This window comes from Salarias fasciatus, chromosome 5 (assembly GCF_902148845.1).
Source record: "Salarias fasciatus chromosome 5, fSalaFa1.1, whole genome shotgun sequence".
Lineage (NCBI taxonomy): Eukaryota > Metazoa > Chordata > Actinopteri > Blenniiformes > Blenniidae > Salarias > Salarias fasciatus.
In genome coordinates this window covers 15,060,139-15,087,356 of record NC_043749.1, presented here as the reverse complement: position 1 = coordinate 15,087,356, position 27,218 = coordinate 15,060,139, and the positions used below count along the sequence as shown (strand labels likewise).

Here is a 27,218-nt window from a genome sequence, read left to right as displayed (position 1 = left end):
AATGTGATAATGAAGCAGTGCTGAGTTTATAACTGCTTCTCAAAGGGATTTCACTACAACCACATGTAATGTTTGTGCTTGTTTGTAAGATATTTTTAAGTTTTCTTTGGAATTGTGAAAAACAGCATTGTGAGAATTTGAAAATGAATTTGATCATTTCTTGTTTTTTGTTTATTACCCATCCAGCCTTGAGTTCACCTGCTATTTCTGCGTGGTTGATTTTCTCGCTCCTTTCATTTCAGCTCCTAATATCTTTTTTTTTTTTTGATCTTTCCTAACAAAGACAGACAGGTGAACGTCATTGGAAAATAATTCACGGCGGCCCCATGTGAGAACCGCTTACTTTTCATTCGGCTCGGTGCTCAGAGCCTCGGTGGTCATTGAGGATTTTCCAGTCGACATCATTAATGTACTTTGCTTCATGGTCAGTAATACTGCCTGACACGTACAAGCTCACACACACACACACTCACACACACACACACACACACGTTATGAGTGATCAGGGCTGTAATGTCTCGCCAAACTCTGTGAGAGAAGGATCAATCTGTGAGAATGGGATCAATCTTTCTGACCTTTTCCTTGTGGTAACCTGCAGTGTTCAATCTCTCATTATTTTGACAGTGAAAGGGCAGCTTTTCCGGCTGTGAGCTGACGGGATGAAGCATTACTACACCCGTGTTCACGGTACTCACCTCTGTCTGTCATGGCAGAGCCAGCTTTAACGCACGCTTCTCCTCTCTCAGCTCCATACTAAGAAAAAAATATATTTCTTATTTTTCCTGCTGCCTCAAACAGATTGTCAGCCTCTGCTTCAGCTGTAATATTTCTCAAGTGAAACTTTGAGGGCACCGTGATCGCCCTCAAGGTCATTTTCTGACTATATATGATGTAATAACGGCTGAACAGAAGTACAAATATTGAAAAAGATGGTTGATATTTTTCTCAGGGACGGGAGAGCTCAGTACACGACCGTTCAACAATGAAATATGAAATCACAATAAAACAGTCAGATAAAGATCTCGACAATCTTGCAGCATTACATGAAGATTTATACAAACATACTGTGGAAAACATTGAACATGAGTAATTTGCCACAGTGACCACATTGGCTCGGTTGTTTTTCTCGTTGCTTCAATTAAAAACTACTACTTGGAGAAAAGTAGCTGTTGCAGTACTTTTAATTGGCCTGTGCACATAGCCGTGCTATTATGACACATTAGCTGAGCTGTCAGCATTACGTGGGGCAGACTGATTTACTCATTAGTTTCAGCTGAAGGTCTAAAATCTGGATGCGAACCGGGATGTATGAACTAATGAATGCAAGAACGGTCTCGAAACAATTGATACAAACTGCCAGCCAGCAGGCGGGTCTTAAAATGGCAGCCGAAGGTGCAGTCAGAGCTGATGCCATTCAATTAGTGACTCTTCGGATTGAATGTGGAAACTCATCAACTGTGCGTCACAACATGGATTTTTTTTTACCAGTGTAAAAATTGGATATTACTCTGCAATCTGGAAACCAGTAAGGAAATCTGCTAGTGTTTTTCTGGAGGTAAAAAAAAGTGATTTTTTTTTTTTTTTTTTTTTTGTGAATGACTTAAAAATCTGTGCTGTTGCAGACAGAAAAAGTACAAAAATATTATTTAAAAAAAAGTACACTTGCATTGAAAGAATTGTAAAACTAGAAGTGTTGAAGCTCTTCAATCAAGTAAAAGTTGAAAAGTCCACATGTATTAAATCTAAAACTGTACATTTATTTACAGTTTCAATTTGTTCTTGAGCTCCTTATAGATTGTGCAAATTATACTTTTAGGATGTCGGAAGTGAAACTAAAATGTTACACTCAAGACGTAGCTTTTAATGTCCTCAGTGGAGCAAATTACTGAACATTTGCCTTCACATAAGAAGTATCCCTAAAAAATAATATAGTGTCCAGTCAAATTCACATTTTTAGAAAATTTGAGTCTTATTTTGGTCGATTGGTTGTATAACCTCATTCTCTTAAAGGAATACTCCACCCAAAAAACGATTTGGCCTCATTTTCTACTCACCCTCATGCTGAGAAACACTCTGGAGCACTTTTTTGACGATTCAAATGCAGTTGGAGATGTTTGGGGATTTTCGTGGTCAACAAACAGGGACCGACAGAGCCTGACAGAAAAAATGGTCCATAAAATCCACAAAACGTTCCCATTTTCCTTCATACTGCTCGTCCGCTGTAATCCAAGTGTCCTGAGCGCGTAACATCCATAATTAATTCTTAACGAGGTCATTTAGTACATTTTAAGAGCCCAAACAGGGCGCTCTCATACAGCTCCATTGCATGTCTGCACGCGCACCCTGAACTACGGAAGCCGCGGCAGACCAAGCAACACGCTTGTGCCCTTTCAGCAGGACACCGAATTCAAAGCTTTAAAACAGTAGCCAATCACTTTTGTGATTGTCCACAGCTCGGTCACTCACAGCAGAATATAAACAGCGGAACTTCTTCTTCTACGCTTGCAATTTAGAAAAGTAGTCGCTGAAAACGCGCAAGCCGCGGCTTCCGTAGTTCAGGGTGCGCGCGCAGACATGCAATGGAGCTGTATGAGAGCGCCCTGTTTGGGCTCTTAAAATGTACTAAATGACCTCGTTAAGAATTAATTATGGACGTTACGCGCTCAGGACACTTGGATTACAGCGGACGAGCAGTATGAAGGAAAATGGGAACGTTTTGTGGATTTTATGGACCATTTTTTCTGTCGGGCTCTGTCGGTCCCTGTTTGTTGACAACGAAAATCCCCAAACATCTCCAACTGCATTTGAAACGTCAAAAAAGTGCTCCAGAGTGTTTCTCAGCATGAGGGTGAGTAGAAAATGAGGCCAAATCGTTTTTTGGGTGGAGTATTCCTTTAAGCAGGGAAATTAAAGTTGTGTTTCTTGTTCCAAGAAAGTGACGACTGTATTACACATGAACTAACTGCACTTTTTTTCCTTTTCTTGTTGGAGCTAAGAACAAACTTTACACTCTGACAATGGATGGCTATAAACTTTAGATAACAGCGTGTAGTCTTGTCAGCTGCATCCGAATTACAGATCAGGGCTGATGTTAAGTACACACTCCACTCTGCAGACACGTTAACCTCCTGCCATTTAATGAGGTTACCAGATTCACTAACAGGATGATCCACTAACAAACGGAGGCTGCTGCCATACAACTGTACCACACACACACACACACACACACACACACACACACACACACACACACACACACACACACACACACAGTGCTTCATTGACAAATCCCTAAAAAAACACAGAGCGGATGCTAAGATAAAACAAAGCGGCTTCAGTCGCTTTATGATTGCAAAAAACAAAAAAACAAAAATGTTTACAAAATTAATTCTCTCCTGCTTAAAAAAAAGACATTCATTACTTGTCTCCTTTGTAGTTTTGGCTGCAGTTTAATTTGTGCGTGCTGAGCTGCCGGAGACGGGCACTGCGAACCGGCCGCTGTTTTCTCGGCAGCACAGAGGTGCAGTCTTTTTACGCGGACCTGATTTTCTCCACGCCGTGTGGGTAGAGGTGGGAAACGCGGCCCACACCGCTCACTGCCGTACAAGCTAAAGCACTCTACATGAATAATTTGCTACTCCCTGCTCCGGTTTGGCCTCGCTCTTCTCTCTCTTTCACCCACGCACTGATGCTATGCTGATTCAGGAACAAAGATGGGGAGTTTGGCAATGCCAACAAGGCAGGAAGAAATTTGGTCAACTGGAAAAAAAAAGAAATGGAAAAAAAAAAATTCACTTGTACCTAATTCTGGCCGTTTAATTAGATTTTGGCTTTTGTGAGGATGCCGGAAACAGAAAATTGAATGTGGTTTTGCCAAGGCTGAAAGAAAGGAGACCAAACTTCCCAGGCTGATTATTGTTGGTTAATGTTGCTAACATATGTGCATACGTGCACTGACTACACACACACATACACACACACTATTCACTGTATTTTTTGTTGCGTAACTTGGGTAGCTGTGTGTCGGTCTGAGTGTGCTCTAGCTGTCCACAAACACACAGTCGCTTGACGTGAAAGAAGCGGCACAGATGGCCAGTTCTGAGACTACTGCACCTGTTTATATATAGCTTCTCAGTACAGCACTTGAGAGATATGAAAACAAAGCAAGTCTGTCTGTTTGGCAGGCCAGTGGCTCCAACCATTCCTGGTGGTTTTAGTTTTTTTTCAGACAACAGATTCCTGGAGGATTTGGACTTGTTAAGAAAGCGCTTTTTTTTTTTTTTTTACATCATGAACACAAAAGCATAGCATGCTGCACATGGATTTTAAATGATTTCGCCATGTCAGCCTTCGTTGAGTTGGATTGCGTAACATTCATTTCAGCTTTTCGTGTTTCGGAGTCTGACTCTGTCAAACTAAGTCAGTACCTTGCGGTATTTTTCCTTTCTGGTTCGTGCCGTCATTGAAAGAGTTCTCAACCTGACCGAGTGTTTGCCAGGGTCTTATTTTATCTTCTTTTATCTGTAGCTGCCCACGCTGTGGTTACAGCACCATTATTCAAGGTGAACTGCATATTTTCACAATATTCATGATTCAAATGGCATCATTCCCAAAGGAAAGAGTTGCATAATTTATTAGTCGTATTACATAAGGTTTCTGATTGAGTTAACATAAGGTTACATGTTTGCTGTGTCAGTGCGTGATACTGTATTGATCAACGGCCACATGAGGTGTAGTATGTTTTTGGGTAGGCTACAATGTACAGAAAATATATCCATGGTCATCAGGATGAAATTGATCTTCAGCAAATGACAGTTTATTGACAAAAGAGTTAAGACAAAGTTGATTGATGACTAGCTGGTGAAGAAGAAAATTCTGATTGGTTTTAAATTGTTTTTTTTTTTTATGGCGCGCTCACATCTGCCAATAACTTTTGCAAGGGACTCTGTGGTAACACTGATTCACTCAGTGAGCATAAATTCTTGTGGCCATTGTCTCCCCTCCCATCATTATTCAGATTATTCTCCTCGCACCTTCTCCTTCCTGCCTTTTTTTCCACCCTCCTCCTCACACTTTCTCATCCTCCTCTGGTACACGAGAGCTGTAGCTTTGTCTACTGCCGCCCACAACAGCATGTGACGAACCATTATTTGTGGATTATTTAGTGTTCACAAATCAGCTCAACTGGACAAATTGTGAAAATGCTTTGTGGCGGCGTGTTTCACCCTTCATGGTGAGCCAAACGGAGGGCCCACCAGGGGCCCTGCGAAGGAGAAAATAATCAGTTTCTCGCTCACACAGGGCGTGATCATTGTCTCCACAAAGATTTAGTCTGAAGGGATTAGAAAAGGCAGAATGTGTTCAACTCCTAAACCTTTCCACTGGAGACTCCTCCGTCAAATTCGTTTTTTTTTTTTCCAGCTCTCCAAACGGAGATCTGTTTTGTGGTGTCCTGCTCTCACTAAATGACTGTCACTTTTAATCAATCCCTCTTTGTTTTGGCTGTAATCGTGGTGTTTGTATTGTTTTTTTTTTGTTTTTTTGTTTTTTTTATGTAACCAAGGATGTCCTCTTTAGGCTACCCTCCATGGCTGAAGATTCATAGAAGTGACATCTTCCCAACAACTCATGAGGACTGCTTTCATTTGATTGTTGGAAAGTGAAGTAAATGCAAAGGCATTCAAAAGAAAACAATACACCTACAAGTATACTCTTGACTGTTTGTCCCGTGGTAAAGATGCCCTCTGATACAGGCTCTGAACACCTGCATTGTTTTTATTTATTAGCTGTTACTTGGCTTGTTGTTAAATTCTATCTCCTCTATTTATTCACTTTTGAAATATGACATCAATATAAGAAATGATTTATTGGAGGGATGGTAATCACCAGTTGAGATGTCTATGAGGTCATTTGTGGAGTCACACAAGCCCGTGGCACAACACGCTCCGTCTTCAGGCCTCAGATAGAGATGATTATCATTAACGGAGGGCTTTGTGACAAACATGGTGCCCTCACCTCGATTTTCGGTTTTCATAACCTGTAATATAACCATTGCCTCTCACTGAGCGGCCTTAATGATTTGTTCCATTGACCTGAAATTGAATCTGTTTATGTTAATATCCTGTCTTCGATGGCTTCTGTCATTGATTTTTAAGCATTGTCAGTGTCCATAACTCCAGACTGAGCAAACACAGGTCTCAATAAGACGACTTGTCAAGGGCAAACGCTGCCCCTGCAGACAGAGACTTTGCTGTGGGTTCCATAAAAGGTCTAATGACTGCTGCATCCCCTTCAATCTAATAACAGATGTGTTAATTTGTATTCACACTGCACCCATCCTCTGTGTACCCTGTTTGAGAGTGCTTAATGTTGTCAAATGATTAAGTCTTCTCAACGAGATGAAAGGCCTTGTTTGGACAGGCTTTCAGATATTCAGTTGTTCAGCCTAGTTATACGGAGTCCTTGGCTCTCCATGACCATTCAAAAAGCAACAGCATTTTGATTTATTTTTTTCTGACTAACAGAGATATTTATGTGCATGTACCAATTCATCATTGGGAATAGCAGCAGAGTGATGTGTATACATTCCAGTAAGATTCCAATTGTTAGGCATAGTTTAGTGCAGTTAATTATCAAGGGTTGTTCAGCTGTTCGACTGAACACTTTTTTTTCTTCACATTCTCAGTGAAATATGTCGATGCATATTGTTGTTTGAGCAGGTAGGAGGCTTTACAGAGAGAACTGAATCAGGCCAACTGGACTTGGTCTCATGCCCCGGAAGACTTTTGCCCCTTATCCAAGTGGCTTCATCCGTTCATGCCGTTCCCTTGACTAGCAGCATGAAGTGATGAAGCCACTTGGATAAGAAGCAAAACATCTTCCAGGACATGAGACCAAGTCAGGTTGACCTGATTCAATTTTCTGAGTGGTCTGCCAATGAAAGCCATCTGGCAATCCCGCCACTTCAAAGCTCAAACTTACTGAATAGGCTCTTGACTTCAGTAGTTTCTCTGCAGTGTCAAAAGCTGCTAAAATGTATCTGATCAATTCAGGCCATCTGATTCTTCTGAGAAATTATTTTTTTTCAAGGGCAGTTTTGCTTTTAACAAACACATTCAGTATGATGAAAGAGATGAAAACAACAAAAAGCAATATTTGTATTGGCTCTTGACACAATCTGTTTTCATCTAAATCCTGCTAATGTCAAACTGGGACTGATGGTACATATGATCAGAGCTCAACATTTAACATCCTCTAAAAGCAAGTGGGAAACGACTTGTAACTTGGCCAAGTCTTCCCAACCAATTTGATTGAGGTTTTCTGTCTCTCGTCTCCCGACATCAGCAGATGTGGCGGTGTGGACTGATTTGCAAAATATGGGGAAAATACAGGAATGAGTTGCTTGAGAAAAAAAGAAAAGTGCAAACAGTGGTGACAGACAAGGTGAAGGAACAAAAGAGGAGATTATTCAGGCTGTCAAAAAGCGAGTAAGACAAACAAGTGAAAAAAGTATGACACACACACACACACACACACACACACACACACACACACACACACACACACACACACACACACACACACACACACACACACAGAGAGAGAGAAATGGACCTGGGACTTCAAGGAGTTCATTTCAATTAGAAACGATAGTAAAAATGTCCATGGATGAAACTGAAACTGCAGGCACAAACTTGTTCTGAAATTGGAAGTTGAAAAACTGCCTATGTGCCTACGTGCCTGCGTACGTGAAGAGAAAGAAATAGAAAGAGACTGAGAGAGACGTGCATTAATGGTCAGGAATTGTGTGAATGGTGGACCAAAAACAGGCTTGAAGGCTGTGCTGTCTTAGAGGATTAGCAGAGCAAGCAATTGATAACTCTGATATAACAATCAATGAAATGTTTCAAAGGAAAATTAATAGAGATATTTAAACTCCTGTCATTAACATTTAAAAAGGTTGTGAATCTCTTTTTGGGAATGAATGGTCACACCATAGTGAACATTAATCAGATAATATGCTAATTCACAACAAAATGTCACAGATAGTGAAGATGTTCAGTAACATTAGGAACATCTGGAAACCCACTCACCATAATGTCTGGTCACAGTGATCCAAAATGTTGTTGTTGAGCCCTGTTCATGATGCTTTCATAACTTGTAGTATTCCAGTTGATCAAATCATTGCAGGGTAGACGACTGCATGGACACAATCAGTGAACCTGCTGTTGCTTTAGATCTCTTGATGCTGGCTTGACTTTGCCCTTGAGCTGAAAACCTAAAATGGGTGAGTTTAGCTTTTATCAGTGAGCTCCAAACTGGAAAACAGAACGACTAGGATTGTTTTCTTCTGGGAAAAAATGTCATTATGTTGGCCAAATTGCGAAATGCGTCTTGTTTTGTTCATAACATAGTGCTGTGGGTCGAACCTTCACCACACGGTATCGATTCGAACTTGCTGGCTGATGAAGCTTTTGTGTTTCACTTTAGCATATTCTCTCTGTGACAGTGGGGGTTTTCTGCGGATGCTCCCAGCTTTCTCCTGTATGAGATGGGTGTTTTATGATAGGACTAAATTGATCACAGATGTGAGTCCTGATTCGGGCTGCATAATATATCATAAATATATTATCATCACAATATCAATATGTGCAGTACACATATGTTAAAGCTAAAGCATTGCTAAGCAGCAATGTTTAATGGATTTGCCTTCATGCTCTGCATGTCAACATATGTGTGCAGTCTATGTGTCCAGAGTGAAGCCTTACTGCCTTAGTTGCATGCCCAGCAGGTCAAGATAAGTTAATGATGTCCAAAAGTAAGTGAAGAGAGCTTAGTGAGGATCATGATGGTGAAACGGACAGAGAAAAGTAAGAAAGCTATGAAAAAAGATTTATGACAACTTGGTTAAAACTTCAGGACAGGTTGATGCAATGGTTTCAAGGGAAAAGAGTAAACTTTCATTGTGTTTTTATTCATTTATCTTATAACAGAAACTTTTGGACCTTAATGGCATATTTTTGAAAAATTCCAGAGTTTTCCATCTCTGTCTGACCAGCGAAAACAAAAAGCTCTCTGAAATATGTAGTACTGACACAAGTACTCTGCAATTGCAGTGAATAGCTTTTCTGCACATTCGAGTAAAATTGACAACAATACAAACGATTAATTGTGCAGTGAATTTATCAACACTTTTTCAGTGAAATGTGTTGTGTGTGTAGCTTTTTTGGTGTGCCATGAGTGCACATCGCACTGAAAGGGATTTCTGGTCATTTTAGACCTGTTTCTACCTATGATGGTTTGTAGCACGAAAACTAAATGTCTTTAATTCACCAGAGCAATGTTAGGTTACCTAAAGAAGACCAGACCAGATGGGAAGTTGCTTCACAAAAAGGCATGACTTTGACCATTTTCAAAATAAAGCACTGTGTTGAAAAACAGATCATATTTCATTTCATTACTGCAAAATTATGTCTTACAGAGCAGAAGTCAAAAACAACAAAAACACTGCTGCCTGGAAGTTTTTACCAGAATGTGAATGGAATCAATGAAAAAAACAGGACAATCCTCAAAGTACAAGGCATCTGCATTTTATTAAGTGCTTGTGTTTATTGCAAGTGATATTGCCATCTCCATTCTCGACAAAATTACTGCATATGGCATGTTCATCTGATGCCAGCCCTGGTCCTGACTTGGCTGGGATCTGCTCCAGGACCCTGCAGCCCTTGTCTGTGAAAATTAGGTCTTGAAGATAGATGGATGAATGAATGAATGAATATTTTGAAGCGGATTAAAACTACTTCTGAATGAAACTGTAGGATGTAACCTATTGTTCATGTTATGTCAAAACTGAATCTGTTCATCCTTTTTCATCCTTTTTCAGGAGTTTATTTTCATGATCATGCATACTGTGAAGATGTCATGTTCTCCTGACTACTTACCGTAACAATATTACTGATTTTGCTTTATTTGTTTTTGTCTTTCAGAAGAAGGAATGGCTATGCCTGAACTGCCAGACTCAGAGAGCTCTGTCAGGAAGCCTGGGAGATATTCCGCCTCCTGTTGCACAGCCCATGGGATCGCCACGGTTACCTGCTCCAGCCAATCAACAGCCACCTCAGCAGAAAATGCCCAATCAACTATCAGGGCCAAGGGCCTCAGGTCCTCAACCACAACAGAAACCAGCGTGTCCCCAAGTAAGTGGCCCTCTTTCTAGTGTGAAACAGGCCGGGCCTGCCCCTCAAACAAAGGGGATCAGCCAGGCTTCTCCTCACACCAAGGCTTCTGCCCAACCCACCCCTCAACCTAAGGGTTCAGCACAGCCATCCCCTCAAGTTAAGGGTCAGACACAGCCACCAACTCAGAGTAAAGGACCTGGTCAAGTCAAAGGTCCTAATCAACCGCATACACAAAGTAAAGGCCCCTCTCAGCCTGCTAGTCAAACAAAGGGCCCGAGCCAGCCCAAAGGGCCGACCCAGACAAAAGGATCCGCTCAGCCCTCAGCTCAGACTAAGGGCCCCTCTCATCCCCCTGGTGCCAAGGCTTCATCTACTCCTGGTAAAGTTGCACCCAACCATGCCAAGGCATCATCCGCCGCCTCAAAATCAGCACCCACTCAGTCTAAACCCACAGGTAACAACCAGGCACGCAAGCAACCCCAAAGCCAAGAGAAGAACAAAGTTGGATCTAAAGCTCTAAAAGAAGACGTCAAAGCCTCACCGAAGAAGGCATTATCAGAGACTGTCACTTCTCCAAAAGACATGAAGATAGACGAAGACACTCTGAAGTCAAGACACCACGAAGTGAGCTACCTGCAACCTCTCCGCCTTATCTTTTTCTTTTTTGATGTATCACTTTGATTTGTTTTGCTCCATTCAAATAATTGTAACCATTGCAGTATTCATATGTCAGTTTTTTTGTATTACTTTTATATTTGTTAAAGCCTTTTTCAAATCCTTTGAAACATTTGCTCAATCCGTCAACCATCAACATCACCATTATATTGTTTAGTTCTTTTTTTTTGTACTGTTCAAGGTGTTAGCACTGTTATCATCAACAGTTAGTCCTTAATTTATTATGTTTGCATACATGTTTCATTATTACACCTTTAGTAAAAAAAAAAAAAAAGATGTATATCTGTCAGAATCATTAGGTTCCCATCATCATCATCATCATCATCATTACTTTTTTTGTCTGCCTGGTTATAGATTTGTTTTTATTCGTAACAAATGCAAGCTTTTTGTTCACTGTGACACTTTGCAATGATATTTTAAGCATTCCAAGCATGTTTGTTATTCTTCAGCGAATCGAAGAATGCAATACAGAATGTGTCAAAGATGGAAATCAAGCATGGTACCAAATGACATTTGTCTGTCTCTTGTTCTATGTTCCACTGTCTGTTATATTCACTATGTGTCAATGTATTTATCCATCTCTGTGTATGTATTTCTGAAAGGCAAACTCAATCCAAATCATCAGATTATGGTTGAAACCTAAAAACTGTTATGAGCGTGAATATTTTATCATAATTTCTGTTTTTTAAAATTTCAAAAAATAATATGGAGGAGTTTTTATTTTCTGGAACGAGTTACTTTGAGGAAGTGAAAAATCATACATGGTGAACATTTGGGTTGAATTTAGCCTGTGGTATGACTTTAAGCAGTTGTTTTTATACTGTAAAATGTTTGTTTGTATATATATGTATACAGTATATCAACTATAAAGGTCTATTTCAGTTCTATTCAGCTTTCATCTGTACTATGTGTAGTAAATTAATTTCACTTCTAATTAGCTAAAAAATGCTCATAGAAGTGTCTGTACTGATGAGCTGGATGGAAAAGTAGAATATAAAGTGTGCACTGAAGCTTGTAATAGACCTTTCGATGAGTTAATTTAGGGTGAAATTATGCTCTCTTTTTTATACTGACCTCTCTTGTTCTTTTCTGTCTTTTTTTCTGCCTTCAGGATTACAACAAATCAAGTACGCAGAGTTTGAGTGACACTGGATATTCTTCAGATGGGATCTCCAGCTCTCAAGGGGAAATTATTGGTCAGATTCAAGAAGAAGGGATCAAACTGAGTGAAAGAGGTGCTTCAATCCCCTCTGAAATCACCAAGCTGGAGAGCTCAATGAAGCCTCTGCTGGAGTCAAAGCACAGGCCTCACTCCTTGTCTGTTGGGCAGGAGAGAGAATACAGCCCTGAAGATGATGCTGGAAGGGATGAATCAGAGGATGACTTTAGCTGTAAACTTCGACATGACTATGTGGAAGATAGTAGTGAAAGTGGTCTCTCGCCCTTACCTGTTAGACAGAAAAAGTCCCATAAAGATACAACTGATGAAGATTATATGAGAAGGCAGATAATGGAGATGAGTGCTGATGAAGAAGAAATGGAAGAATATGGAAACCAGAAAACTAAAAAGGCACCGAAGAGTAGTGGGGATTTGACCAAAGAGAGACGGCGACTCACTCATCCTTCTAACAGCTTTGAGGAAGACACCAAGGCATCAGATGGTGCTTATAAGGCTAATGAAGAAGAAGATGTTGTTATGGCTGGAGGCCTTCGGCGTTTTAAGACCATTGAGCTGAATAACACCAACAGCTACAACCGAGAAATGGAGCTCAGTACTGAGCATGACCTACGAGAACCAGAGCTAGAGATGGAGAGTCTGACTGGTTCTCCTGAGGAGCGGTCAAAGGGAGAATATTCATCCACTCTGCCAGCCACCACTCCCAGCTACACCTCTGGGACATCCCCCACATCTGTATCATCTATGGAGGATGACAGCGACAGCAGCCCTAGTCGTAGGGCACGGCTAGAAGAGGCAAAGCAGCAGAGAAAGGCTCGGCATCGTTCCCATGGGCCACTGCTGCCCACTATTGAGGACTCTTCCGAGGAAGATGAGCTCAGAGAGGAAGAGGAACTGCTTAGGGAACAAGAGCAGATGAGAGATCTAGAACAACAGAGAATCCGAAGTACAGCCCGTAAAACGAAGCGGGATAAAGAGGAGCTACGGGCACAGAGACGCAGAGAAAGGTCCAAAACACCTCCCAGTAATCTCTCTCCCATTGAAGATGCATCGCCAACAGAAGAGCTGAGACAAGCTGCAGAGATGGAGGAGTTGCATAGATCATCCTGTTCTGAATACTCACCTTCAATGGACTCTGAGGCAGAAGGGTTTGAGATAATTGGCGGAAAACTTTACAAATCAGGAAATGAATTTAATCTTCCAACTTTCACATCGCTCTACTCTCCAACAGAAAAGGCATCAGCAATGTCACCATCTGACAAAACATTAAAAAGTGCTGAGGAGGTCTATGAGGAGATGATGAAGAAAGCACAGCTCATGCAGAAACAAGGACAAACAATCAATCAGCAAAAAGGTTCCTCCCAGACTGATGGCAAAAATCTTGAGGCTACAACTGTCCTTACCCCTGGCTCCAGCCCCACACAAGTCGGTGCACCTATCTCCTTTTCTACAACAGGCAGTGATCCAAGAATACATGCAGCACAACATCTTTCAAAAGAAACACAAAACAGGATTATGACACAGAGTGCCAAAATTGAAGGTGTTGTTGGAGTTGCCACAACCAAAGCCCAGTCTAGTCACACTTCCACAGCTAGACAGGCAAGTACCACAGTGCCTGCTGGCAACAGAGCAGGCCCCCAGAGGTCCACACAGGCAGCGCCTGACCCTGGATTGTCTTCCCTCAGCTCCAAAGTCTTCTCACTTTTCAAAGGTCCCAGTCCCCCAGTTTCCCCAACTCCATCCCCTACACAAAGTCCAACACATACACCATCTGTGCGCCCAACTAGCAGTAGTGGCAGGCAGTTGCCATCTATACCTGGTGGATCTACATCAGCAGCTGTATCCCATGGAGCTCAGGTGCCTCAAAAGGTAGTTTCACCACGCCTTGTACGACAGCAGTCTTCACAAGATTCACCAGTTATGGTAATAACGCTAGGCTCGGAGACCACTAGTCCTGCTAAGCCACTCACTGTAAATTCTTCAACTTCCCCTTTGTCATCTCCGACACAGGGCAGTTGTAAAACACTGTATAGCTCACAGCCCCAATCTGTAAGTTCCCCAACATCGCCACAAAGACAACAGTCACTGAAACATTCCTCTCAGATGACTCAACATGTTGAAAAAGTAAATATTGGTATTGGTGCTGGGACCACAACTGGTCGTGGATCAATGGAAAATATATCTCTCTGTAAAATCTCAAATATTCCAGGCACTTCAAAAGTTGTGGGTCAGAGTCAAACACATCAAGGCAGTAATGTGGTTGATCTAAGAGCCCCGATAAGGTCAGCTCCAATTATAATGACAGATCAGGGCATGGACCTCACATCCCTTGCCTCTGATACAAGGAGATATTCTGTGGGAGTAGAACAACCATCTGGAAGACACACAGCAGTGCAACCTCTGATTATGAACCTAAATGCACAAGAGCAACCACATGTATCTGTATCAACACCAACCACTGTAAGTGTCACTGTTGCAGGCTCAATGTTTGTCTCCCAACCGAAGCAGCCAGTTGTGTACGGTGATCCTTTGCAAAACCGTGTTGACCTGGGACAAGGTGTTGGATCAGCCGTTTGTTTAACACAGACTAAGCCACCAATTACTGACCCATCAATTCCCAAAATTGATGCCTGTCTAGAAAACTTAGGCATACAACAACAGCAATTGCAATTGCAGCAGCAGAAGTTGCTACAACAACAACAGCTTCTTGAGCAGCAGCTCCAGCAGCACCAGCAGCAATCCTCTTTTGCTCGTTACAATTTAGCTAATCAGGTTCAGCCGCTGCTAATCAAAAAAGACCTTGTAGTGAGCCAGACAAGTAGTGCCCAGCCTGCAGTGACTGCTAGTGCTATTCCTAGAGTATCTCCGCTGGGTCCACCTTCAGTATCAGGGGCTCTCGTTACTAACGTTCCTCATGAAATGTATAGTGGAGTTGCCTTAGAGCTTAAAAATAAACCAACAGTAGTGAACCTGTCCACAGGTAAGCAACATGTTATGATGGTGCAGCTTGATGAAAGTAACACAGCACAAAGTGGCACAGTCACACAATTGGTAAAGCAAGAGGAACCTCCACCCCCTCCTCAGGTCTTGGATCTCACAGGACAGATCAAACCAGAAAACCAAGTGGCTTGTTGTGATGTTGTTTACAAATTGCCCTTTGCTGGTTCATGTTCAGGGTCATTAACTCAGAAACCTTCACCTGTATCCTCAGATAAAAACCCCACTACTGAAACCTCTCAAACCACCTATCCTCCCCATCCACCACATTACAACGTTAGCCAACAGCAACATCAACCTCAAGTGACACAAGGAATGACAGAGGAACACAAACCATATCAATCCCCGGTGGTCCCCTCAGGAAAAATACAGCCCTCCATGTCTGATACTAATCTGCCTTCCATGACTGAGGCGGGGCACTATCCAAGCAGTGTTCAAGGGGGTCTTGCTGTGGATTTGAGCAGTATGAATCAGGCTTATGATGCAGGATACCTTGGCATGGGAGCACAGTATGGTTCTTACACAGATTTACGTCATCAAGGAGATTTTACAGGTCCTTCATTACCCCTTCGGCGTTATGGCTCCATGTCAAACATCAGCTCTGACTTTGCCTACAGTTCACGTGACCTGACAAGTTCCCAGGATTCCAATCTGGCTCAATATAGTGCAACTACTGCTCGTGAAATCAGTCGTATGTGTGCAGCTCTTAACTCAGTGGACCAGTTCAGTCGGTATGCTAATAACCCTGAGCTGTCACCTTATGGAGTTGGAAGGGGCGGTCCTTTAGCAAGACTAAATCTGCAGCAAAGTTTAGCATCAATAAGAGCAAATTTGCTGTATGGTCCAGACGGGAGACCAACAGCCAATGGCCAAACCTTAACAAATTTGATCAATGCTAGACAAGCAAGCTTACGCGCCTTGTACCCTGGTGCTATGAGAGGAGGTGATGGCATGATTTATTCTACTATTAACACTCCCATTGCCTCTACATTGCCAATTACTACACAACCTGCCTCTGTTCTGCATCCCATGCCTAGAGGAATATACAGACCATACCCGACAGGTGTAACTGCTGTACCTTTGGCTAGTCTTACCAGGTTGCCTCAAATTACTCCCAGAATGCCTCTGTCCACACAGGGACCTTATTCTTACCCTCCTCCTAACCAGTACCCTCCTTCAGTCACACCAATGGGAATTATGCCTGCAGTAAGCAGCACACAGCAGGAAACACCAGTATATCTTGGAAAGCCTTTAACAACAGTTGCTGGACAAGCAGCTGTAACCATTCCATCAACCCAACCTACACCACACCTAGGAACACAGAATGTACCAGCTTCTGGTATGCAGTCAACCACAGGTCAACAAATAGATCACATTCAACTTACCTCACAGAGTATTACATCTCTCCCTCAAGGTCAAACCCCAACTGTGCTGCCAGCACAGGCTCAAATACAGCCTCAGCAGCTGCCTGTCCAAACTGAACCTTTGTCTTTGACTCAAACTCAATCTCAGTCTCAACCCAACAGTCAGTCTCAACCGCTGGCCCTGCCACAAAGCCAGTCACAAGCAGCACCACACGGTACTGTCCCAGCACCAAATACCAAACTCTCTTCTCCTTCAGAGGTACACAAGGGCAAAGAAGATGAACGACTGAATCAGCAACAAGAGCATGTTTTGCAGCTAGAGAGAGAGCGTGTAGAATTGGAGAAATTAAGGCAGCTACGCCTACATGAGGAGCTTGAAAGAGATCGCATGGAACTACAGCGTCACAGGGAGAAAGAACAGCTACTTGTTCAACGTGAAATCCAGGAACTGCAAACAATAAAACAGCAAGTCCTACAACAGCAGCAAGCAGAGCGTGAGACTCAGCTGATTATGCAAAGAGAACAATTGGCTCAACAGAGAATGCAACTAGAGCAAATTCAATCTCTACAGCAGCAGCTCCAACAGCAGTTGGAGGAGCAGAAAAGACAAAAGACGGCAGCAGTTGAGGCAGCCGCTGCTGCGGCCGCAGCTGAAGCTGCAGCTGCATCGGCTGCTGCTGCTGCAGCAGCAACATCTGCCCAGGGAGCTATGCAAGGGGTTGTTGTTGGAGGAGGGCATTCTCAAGGTTTTATTATCTGTGACCAGACTGGTAGAGTTATTCAACAAGACGGGCAGAGCGTTCAGTTTTGGCAAGATGGACAAGTGGTCCAAGCTGTAGTGGCTGCTCGACCAATCCAAAGTTCAGCTTCTGAAATGTCTCTAAGAACCACTGACAAACAAGTTGATTCTAAGATGATGAAAAAGCAAAACTCTATGCCTCGACTGAGGGATGGCTCAGAAGACGACTCAGTGAAAAGGATTGCAGATAGTTGTGTTCAAACAGATGACGAAGATGGAGAGGAGAGATTTATGAATAGGCGCAGGAGGACAAGGCGTATTGCAGACTGCAGTGTGCAGACTGATGAGGAAGACCAGGGAGAATGGGACCAGCAGCCAGTGAGGCGCAGGCGATTGCGTGTGTCTAAGCACTCTGAATCTAGTGGTGAGGCGAAATCAGACGGGTCATCCAAAGTGGCTTCTTCAAGTATAGCTATTCAGACCACTAATGATTCGTCATGCCAGACAGAGTCAGATCAGCTCGGCAGAGTTTCGCCTGCAATCCACATCACCATGGCAGAAACCTCAAAGGTGGACTTGTTGCATTACATCGCGGCTCCTGAAAGGACCCACAAAGGAGAGAGTCTGGCCTGTCAGACAGAACCTGAGTCTCATTCTCAGGGTGTGGTTGCCCCACAGCTGAGTGTCCCCACAACAATCAGTCCGTACTCAACAAGCCTTCATATAGTGGGTGCAAACACAGTTGATCCGACGTCTCCTCGACTTCAAGGAGTGGCTAAGTTTGAGAGGAGAAAACCTGATCCTCTGGAAATTGGCTATCAGCAGCAAAATGAATCTCCATCTCGCCAACCACCCAAGTCTCCCCAGGTGCTTTACTCCCCTGTATCACCACTGTCTCCTCATCGCATGCTCGAAACAACTTTTGCCTCCCAAGAGAAGCTCAACAAGGCGCATGTTACGCCCCAGCAGAAGGCTTTCACAACTGAATCACCCCAGCGTCATCAGACTCTTCCAAGGCCCATAAAAAGTGTACAGCGCTCGATGTCAGATCCAAAGCCTCTCAGCCCTACATCGGAGGATCCAGCCAAGAACAGGTTCTCTCCATATCATCAGCAAGCTCTGTCCAACAGTCAGGTAAATTATTTATTTATTTATTTTTTTTTTGAAGTAAATTTCATTGTAAAGTGATGTGAGCCACTGAACTATAACATAACAAGACCTAAACTAGCGTCATATGCATTAACACAAAATCAAGCTTCTTAAGGTGCTCAGTGCTTAATTTTCCAAAGAAAACATGAGGAATTTACCAAAATAAGTTTTAGTCAAATAGAAACTCAAGATATTTAATTTCAATGTTTAAAATTCAAAGGTGCTTTTCTGCTCTAAATAAATAAATAGCCAGTTAATTGTCTAGAGGCAATTTTTAAAAAAATATATAGACACAGACACACACACACAAACAGGATGCTTTGTATTTGCCACTATCCCACAGGATCTGGCATCCAGGAAGTGACAGAATGTTCTCATAAGAGTAGGTGGCCATGCCAGAAAAGCTTTCCTGTATTTCTTCCTTTAGCTTCTCCCTTTATACTCTCTGTGCTCCTTTCCTCCCTCCCTCCCTCTCTCTCCCTCCCTCCCTCTCTCTCCCTCTCTCTCTCTCTCTCTCTCTCTCTCTCTCTCTCTCTCTCTCTCTCTCTCTCTCTCTCTCTCTCTCTCCCCACCCCTATTCCCTCCTCTCTCCCCTCATTTTCTCCTCCTCTTCTCCCCGCTCTGCCAATGCGTCTAAATCTGGCAAACCCTAAAGTGTTGCCACAGGGATACACAGTGTGGAGGGGTCCTGGTGCTGCTCTGCTATATCTCTGATTGCTAGCAGTAGGTCAGAGTTAATGAACATTGTTCTGCACTTAGACCGACATCAGTTTGAGAAGCTTTTGCACCTTTCTACCTCTAGTATTTAGGGCTTAAAAATGAACATGGTTCTCTTGCGGATACTTAACAATATCACAATGGATCTACACAACACAGCCATTTTGTAAGTAATAGAATAGTATAGTACATATTGCTGAAATTGTGTATTAATTTGAACCTTTTGATTTTCTAACTGGCATGTCATACCCATGTAGAGTATTTGTAGAGAAAAAAAGTACTTGAAATATGTGATTTGAGTAGCAAGGAAAAGTGCTGATTTGTCTAAAATATTTTAAATATTTTTCATTTTCTCTGTCAGTTTGAAAACAAATCTTATATTCATTTACTAAGCTGCTAAAATTAGCATTTTGTCCAGTTTTCATTTTAAATAAGATAATATCTTTCTGTGTTTTCTATTTAAAAAAGTTATCTTTGTCAAGATAATACAATATTGATGTGCTCACTCTGGTAAAGAAAAAAATGACATGTCATTTATTGTCAATTTTCTGCTCAACTAGACAGCATGAATTATATTCCTAAGTGGCAATATAAATATGTACAAATTGTGCTTTCTATTAAGTCACACTACTGAACAGTTCACTTGACAGAGTTTGGCATAAAATGAAGACTGCTACTCAGGGTGTCTGGAATCACTTGAAACAGATCTTCAATCAATATAATAGAACTTATCTATTTTAGATGAAACGCTAAAGGAACTAACTCTCCTGTAGTGCATGGTTCGATTAATGAAGGGTAATCTAATAGTTAGCTTGAATAGTTAGCCTTGGAATGAGGAAATGTGCAGACCTTCTTCAAGCACTAAGTGTACAGTAATAACTTTAATTTACATAAACATGTTCTGTTTATAGCTCAGTGTTTGCTAATGTGTCTCTGCCTCTCCTAGCAGATGGCCTCCCTGCAGCAGCAGCAGAACTCTCTGATGAGGAAAGTAAAGAGAACTCTTCCCAGCCCCCCACCAGAGGAGACTCCACTCCCCATTGTTACTCCAGCACAAATGTACAGCTCTCCTGGCATGCCCCAAAGGGTCCTTCCAAGACCTGCCCAGGGAGTCACCAAGGCTGGCCTGCTGAGTGAACTGAAGGCTGTGGAGCAAGAATCATCGAAGCTTCGCAAACAGCAGGCAGAACTGGAGGAAGAAGAAAAAGAGATCGATGCTAAGCTACGTTACTTGGAGTTAGGTATCACCCAACGCAAGGAGACCATGGTGAAGGAAAGAGAGAGGAGAGAGTTGGCTTACTTGCGGTGTATGGGTGATGCCCGAGACTACATGTCTGATAGTGAGCTGAATAACCTCAGGATGGCAGCTGCGAGTGGAACCTTTGATGCTAATGGTTTGCTGACAAGGCCAAGCACAGCACCGCTGAGCCAGTTTACTAATGACCTCAATGCAACCCCCCAGTATCCTTCAACTTCTTCCTATATGTCATATCCTTACCCTCAAAGTCAACCTTCAACACAGCAACCAAGCTCTGCTTATCAGCAGATAGGTTTCCAACCTCCTCAGTACCCCTCATCCTCAGCACCCCAACCAGGAACTTTTCAGCCCCATCCCCCACCAGGCCCTGGCTACCAGAACCAGGGATCCTACTCCTCCCGTATGTATGCCCAGTCTTCCTATCAGACAGACATGAGCATGCAACAGCATGGCCACCAGGGCTTCCACACACCTGCTCAACCTATGCCAGGACAGAGCCTTCCTTACCCCACCCATAGTTCTTACCAACCTGGCCTGTCTTACCAGACCCAGGCAGAGATTCTTACGGTTCATCAAAGGCCAAGGCAAACTTCTTTGGCTGACCTTGAACAAAAACTCCCTACCAACTATGAAGTCATCAGCAACCCAGCAGTGTCAGTGGCCACATCAGCTCCAGATACCAGCTTTGGTTCTGCCTATAGCAATGCATATGGACAATACCGAGCACCTGAGCCTGGACTGACCCACTCTGTGGACAGTCCCACTTCTGCTTACGCTTCAGATGGTCTTTATACGTCCAACCTCGAGCAGAACATTCCTCGTAACTATGTGATGATTGATGACATCAGTGAGTTGACTAAAGACAACGCTGGCCAGCCCACTGATGCCTTAGGTCATCCAGTAGGAGGTCGCTATCGCAGTGAGAATGGTTCTGCTCGAGGAAGTGCCTATGGCAGGCCTGAAGATGAGTCTGTTGATGCTTATGGGAGACCCACTGGTTCAGCAGGTTATCAAAGCACGGTGGACAGTCGCACGAGCACTACAGTGAGTGGAAGCTCTTCTTATTACTACGATGATTACAAACACTCATCACGAAGCAGCTCTGGTGGCCACAAAGTCACGTCCAAGAATCTTGCCCCAGCCGTGGTCTCCTCTAAACGGAGTAAGCACAGGAAGCAAGGAATGGAGCAGAAGATTTCAAAATTTTCACCTATCGAAGAAGCACGTGATGTGGAGTCTGACCTTGCCTCTTACACAATGACAACATCCACGGGGGGAACCTGTACGGTGGTGTCAAGATCCAAAAAGCTGCCAGATGATGGCAGCTATGGGATGAAGAAAAATGCATATGATCAGCAGAAATATTATGGTACCAGTCGTGAGGGTCTTGAGGAGGAGGACCGCATGTACAACTCTGGTCGGTCTAGGTCGACAGGATATGGCATGGACAAGATCTCCTCCCGAGATGGCACGGGTCACCGAAGTAAATCTTATGAAAGAGATGCTATGGAACGGTCGCAGAGAAGTAGCCGCAGTGGAAGGCCTCCAATGCGTAACCAAAATTCAGAAGAAGAGAGCCCACTTAGTCCTGTTGGGAAGCCTGTAGGCATGGGGAGAGGCACTGGCATACCAGAGGCCCATGATGTGAGAAACCAGTACGGCTCCAGCCATTCCCTGCCCGATGTTCAGGACCACCACAAGAAGGACCTGCCCAGGAGTCATGTCTATAAACCAGATGATCCTTATCTTGTAGACGACATGCACTGTGCTGTATCTGACAGTGAAGGTAACTGGTGCTGAATTGTTTGTGTTGTATTTTGTTCTTCCCGTCTATAAAGTATGCTGAGAATACTGCATGCAAAATGTGGGGAAGAATGCATTTGTTTTTGTTTTGTCTTATCATTTTTATATGGACTGTTCCCTTTGATATATAAAGCCAAATATTTTTTTAAGTTTTGCATGAACCATTTTTAGATGTGAAGTAAGATGTGGACTCTACTTTTTGATTTTTTTCTCCTTTTTTTCTATTCTTTTTTTGTTGGATTCAAACGAACTGCATGGTTCTGGAGTGTGGAGCATGTATTCTTTTTTTTTGGCATGGGATTAATGTGCATGATTCTTTACTCATCACATAAAACCAGTGACTGACAAAGTTTGTATTGGTTTTCAAAAAGCCTATCATTTGGGTCAAGAGGAGACTGATTGGTTTGAGAAGCCACGGGAGGCCCGTTCTGATCGCTCCAGACATCATGGTAGTGGAGGCCACTCGTCCACAGGAAGACGCAGCAAGCACACCTACCATGATTATGACGAGCCTCCGGAGGAGTATGGTCAGCAGGATGAGTACAACCAGCAACGCCATTCATCCTCAGCTTCACGGGAACATCGCCATCATGGCAGCAGCTCTGGTCGACACAGCTCTTCGCGACACTCATCAGAAGACCCCAGGTCCTCGCGTTCCTCCAGGACACACCCCAAAGACCCCTCTGGCCGCTCTGATGGCAGGGGCTCCTCTTCTGCGCAGAGAAGAAGTGGCGCTGACTCCCGCTCTGCCCAGGGAAGCCCTCGGAACTCTGGAGACTTCTCTCGTGACTCCCCTGGACATCACCATGGCACTGGGGGACGGAGCCAGCGACCACAAGGTGATCGCGCAACCTCCAGGAGACAAGATCCTTCTGCACCAGGGTCCAAGCAACAGTCACAACAGCCCCCTCAAAGCCACTCTGGGCAGCCGCGATCAGGAAGTCAGGGCCAGTCTGGAAGACATCCAGGCTCTGAACCAGTTGACAGTACCCAACATCAACAGTCCCAGCAGCAGCAGCAACAACAGAGCGCACAGCAACAACAGCAGCAACCAATGCAGCACAGCCAAGGCCCTCAGAGCAACCAGCCCACAACAACGGCTGCAGGAGCTGCACCAGCACAGCAGCAACCCAAAACCAGTCAGGCCCCACCGCAGGGACGGCAGCCAGGGATAGGGTCTGCAGCAGGACAGCCACCTACTGCGGTAAGTAGATCCAAATCTGCATCTACCTTATTTATATGAAAGAGAGTCACAGTGTGTTTCTATGTATCTTAACAATCGAAACAACTATTATGATGGTTGAAAAAGTGATTCTGACCAATTTGGTGCCAACATTCGAAAATCTGCATTGCAAAATGAGGAGTCAGAGCAGGGAAGTAACAAAGTTTTAGTATCTAAATAATTTCCCAATTATCTGTAGTTTACTTGATAATTCTGTTTTTTTTGTTTGTTTTTACTCAAAATATATCAATACCAAAATATTTACTTTTCATTTAGATATTGTGAGAGGATTCTTTTCATTGTTAATGTCCCCAGCATTAACGCTGATTTTAACTTAAATGTATGGAACAATAATATGTAGAAGACCGTTCCAGTTAATGTGTGGCAGACAGAAAATGAACAAAATGAAGTAAAACTCAAAACGACATATAATAGTTATCAAAGAAACTTTTGTGATTAAAGTTATCTATTCAAAAACATTCAAACTAGTAATAATGTGACTGAAAATTAAAATGTGTATATTTTTCTGCCTCTGTGTTTAATGGATAGAGACTATTTGGCACGAAACACACTTATTTTAAAAATAAAAGCAATTATACTTACCCTGATGAATATTTGTCTCAACCTTATTTTCTGCAGACCAAAATGGATACGACACCTGCAGCAGCTGCTACACAAATGAAGCCGACAACAGGAGTCCCAGCAGCGCCTCAGCCTACCAAAATAGCCACGCCCCCTCTAACAGGCATCGGTAGGGTTCACTTCCATCGATGCCATAAACTGAATCACTGCAGGCGATACGTGACACAGGTGAGAGTATTGCTGATCTGTTTTTTGGTCCGCAGGCTCCAAGGCTGCTCCTGTTGGGATTGGCAGCAAACCCGGTGGTATCGGCAGCGCCGCAGCAGGCCAGGCTCCTGCTGAAGGGGAAAACGTTCTCACCAAAATCCTGCAAGGAGGGGCAGCAGAACAGGCAGGAAAACTGGGAGATGGTACGTTCATGAAGTGCTTCACCAAACTCAGATTTTCATTTTAAATATTTCTATTCATGTAGCATCTGTGTGTTGTATTTCAATGATATACCATTGTGATGTTGAGGTTAAGTCTAATAGTTGCTCCTTTCTTCACCACCATTCTCACAGCTTTGTCTGGCCTTGGGAAGAAGTTCACCTCATTTTGGTGAGCTGAGGACAGGCGGGTAAGTGGAATTTACGTGATTATATATTACTGCTATCCAGTCAATAAAAGTGTTTTTGTTTCTCACACTGTTGCTCTCTTAATATGGATTGCATTTGAAGATGGGTGGAATAAGCAGTAATCATCAGTAAAAGTCCTGAATTGCTTCCATATTTTAGGTTGTTGTCTTTGGAAAAATGAGGCCCACAATGCTACTTGGCTTCGCTTGCTTATTTTGAAATCAAATATTGTTTGTCTTTTAGGATATGCAGAATTTGAATAACACGGAGAGGTACCTCTGTACTGGAAAACCTATGAAACTGCATTTAAAAAAATTCACTTGACAGAAGAAATGAAGGAAAGAAAATCTGAATTTCATCAGTGAGTATGGATGCTTTTTTCATTTCTTTCAATCACAAATGACACGTGACAGTTTACCTGTTACTTTATATTCGGGAGGATAGTCAAACTCCAAGATCCAAAAAAACATAAGATGGCATCACTTTTTGATCAATGGATTAAGTGCTTTGTCAGCTTTATATTTCCATAGATTACCATCATCCATGTCTGCATAATGAGAAGACTCAAGTGAAGTGATGACTCATTTAATACTGATTGCATGTTTGAACTGATTCACTGTACCTTTGCCTCACCCCAAATTACTGAACAGAGCTGGAATCAAAGGATGCCTTGTCAGCACTGAATTCCCCAGACATGGGCACATGATAGAAGCGAATTAAGTGAGGATGATCGCTAAGTCAGCATGGTGTTACAAGACATGAGCAGAGGGTTGAAGAGGCCTGAATGTAAGTGGAAGCTTTGACAGTAACACAGTCCCACAACAGTGATTGCAAAGACATCGGGAGGCTTCATTAGACTAGAGGTAAGTTAGAAACTGATGGTCACATGCATTTTTAAATGTTGTCATGCATGTGTGCTTGTGCTGATAAGATCTATTTATGACAGGCAATATGAAGTTTTGCATTTGCTTTGTTCTTGTCCTATCTGTGTTTTTGCTTTAGATTTTTTTTTTTTCAGTTTGAAGTTGTGTCAGACCAAGTATTTAGAGCCATAGTCCACTTGAACTCTGTCCTGCTAGGGTTAAAGGCCAAACGAAGCAGGTCAGCACTAGTATGGTTTTACCTTCTGATTCTACACACCTCCAATAATCTGGGCCAAGCACACCGAGCTATAATTAGCCTGCGAAAGCTAACTGCGGGTTGGCTTTAATGTCACACGAGCAAAGGCGCGCAGGACACACAAGAGCGCATGTAGACGGACAGAATCATGACTCATGGTTTGCTTCGTTCATTACACAGTAGAATAAACTAATCAGCTAATTCTGCTCAATGGAGCAGAGCTTCAGAAGTGCAATTGAAGCAGATTTCAGTGCACTTTATTTAGCTTCCACCAAGAAACACATACAGTGATTTCCATGGATGAGACCAAAGCTCATTTGAATGAAGGTCTGTCACTCAGCTGTTATTTCGTCTGTGGTGATGTTTGGATTAATACGACTGGCCGTGACAGTCGCCTCTGTGTGTGTGTGGCCAGTCCCGAGGATTCCGAGGGGGAAATGTAGAGATAAACCAGACTCAGTGGCTCAGTGGATTAGTGCCAATACCAGCAGGACCGTGATAGGCTGGAGCGCCCTGTGAAGTCGGAGGGGGCAGGCCTGCAGACCTGTGACATAAACATAGCAAAGGCTTTGGCCTATGTCAGTATAGGATGTTTTGCTTTTTCTCAACATGTAGGATTTTTGGCGCAGATAATTGAAATAGATGGAGGGTTGTTTTTTTTCCTTTCTCTCTGCTTTTCTTCAGAACCTGTTTAATGAGTGTGACAACATTAACGATGTGTTGCCATATAATTTGGATGATTTGACATCATGCTTTTTAATTTTCATTCCATCCAACATTTACAGCTGCTTCCTGTCTCTTTCAGGAGGCCGATGGTCAATAATGAGGATGCTGTAAACCGACGGGAAGGGGGGGGAGGGGAACTCGAGGCCTACTTTACTTTCTCTTGTAGAGAAATCCTCCAGGGATCCGTGTTACTGTAAAAGCCCACTAACAGAAGCAGGTAGATATCATTGGATGGATTCAGCGTGCTTATCCGTGCGTGTCCTTCCTGTGAAAGAGCTCGATAGAGGAAAGGCCCACAGCGCCCTCTACAGGGAGGATAAAGCAACAGCATGTCTGAGGAGTGCACGTGCTCCTCTCGGGGATCCTTGATTCTGCATTGATGTCTTCAGAGTATTCACAGGAAAAAAACACATCAAAAAAGAATGAATGAGGACTTCATAGGTTTTCCTTGTACAGAGAGACCGATCTTATCCAACAGTGACTCAAAATACCAGGAGACGACGAGAGATATCACAGCACCAACAACCTGACCACTCCGCCACAACCCTCGAATGCTTGGTTTCTCTGTTCTCTACAGTACATTCCAGTATAGGGACACTGACCCTTTCTTTGAATGTGTTTTTATTTTCCCTCTATTTCTCTCTCTCTCTCTCTCTCTTTTTTTTTTTTTTGTTGATGTCTACAGAATGCATTGTGTAAATGTAGACAGGAGAATGCACGCACAAATGAAAAACTGGAAAAAAAAACAAGCCCATAACAGTACTTTTCCACCAACTGTAAGAAGCCGCTAGTCATTAGCTGTAGGTTTTTAGGGAAGGGATTTACTACCAGTGTGCCCACAAAGTGTGAGATTCACACAGATGAGAGGACCAAATGAAAGAGTGGCCACGGCTCTTTT

General features: G+C 43.0%; 1 protein-coding gene across 2 annotated transcripts in view; it reads left to right on the top strand.

Moving 5' to 3' along the window:
- bsnb (bassoon (presynaptic cytomatrix protein) b) overlaps positions 1-26,726 on the top strand; it is a 71,009-nt gene extending 44,283 nt beyond the window's left edge. The window contains exons 4-13 of one of the 2 annotated variants that reach the window (XM_030090843.1): positions 9,987-10,802; positions 11,965-18,264; positions 19,946-22,040; positions 22,429-23,258; positions 23,919-24,030; positions 24,125-24,271; positions 24,422-24,477; positions 24,728-24,836; positions 25,126-25,338; positions 26,400-26,726. In XM_030090843.1, coding sequence (XP_029946703.1) covers positions 9,987-10,802; positions 11,965-18,264; positions 19,946-22,040; positions 22,429-23,258; positions 23,919-24,030; positions 24,125-24,271; positions 24,422-24,462 — 10,341 coding nt within the window. In that variant the 3' untranslated portion in view covers positions 24,463-24,477; positions 24,728-24,836; positions 25,126-25,338; positions 26,400-26,726. Of the gene's footprint in view, positions 1-9,986; positions 10,803-11,964; positions 18,265-19,942; positions 22,041-22,428; positions 23,259-23,918; positions 24,031-24,124; positions 24,272-24,421; positions 24,478-24,727; positions 24,837-25,125; positions 25,339-26,399 lie in introns of both variants that reach the window. The other variant, XM_030090842.1, reaches the window with a different exon arrangement.
- Positions 26,727-27,218: the final 492 nt, after the last annotated feature.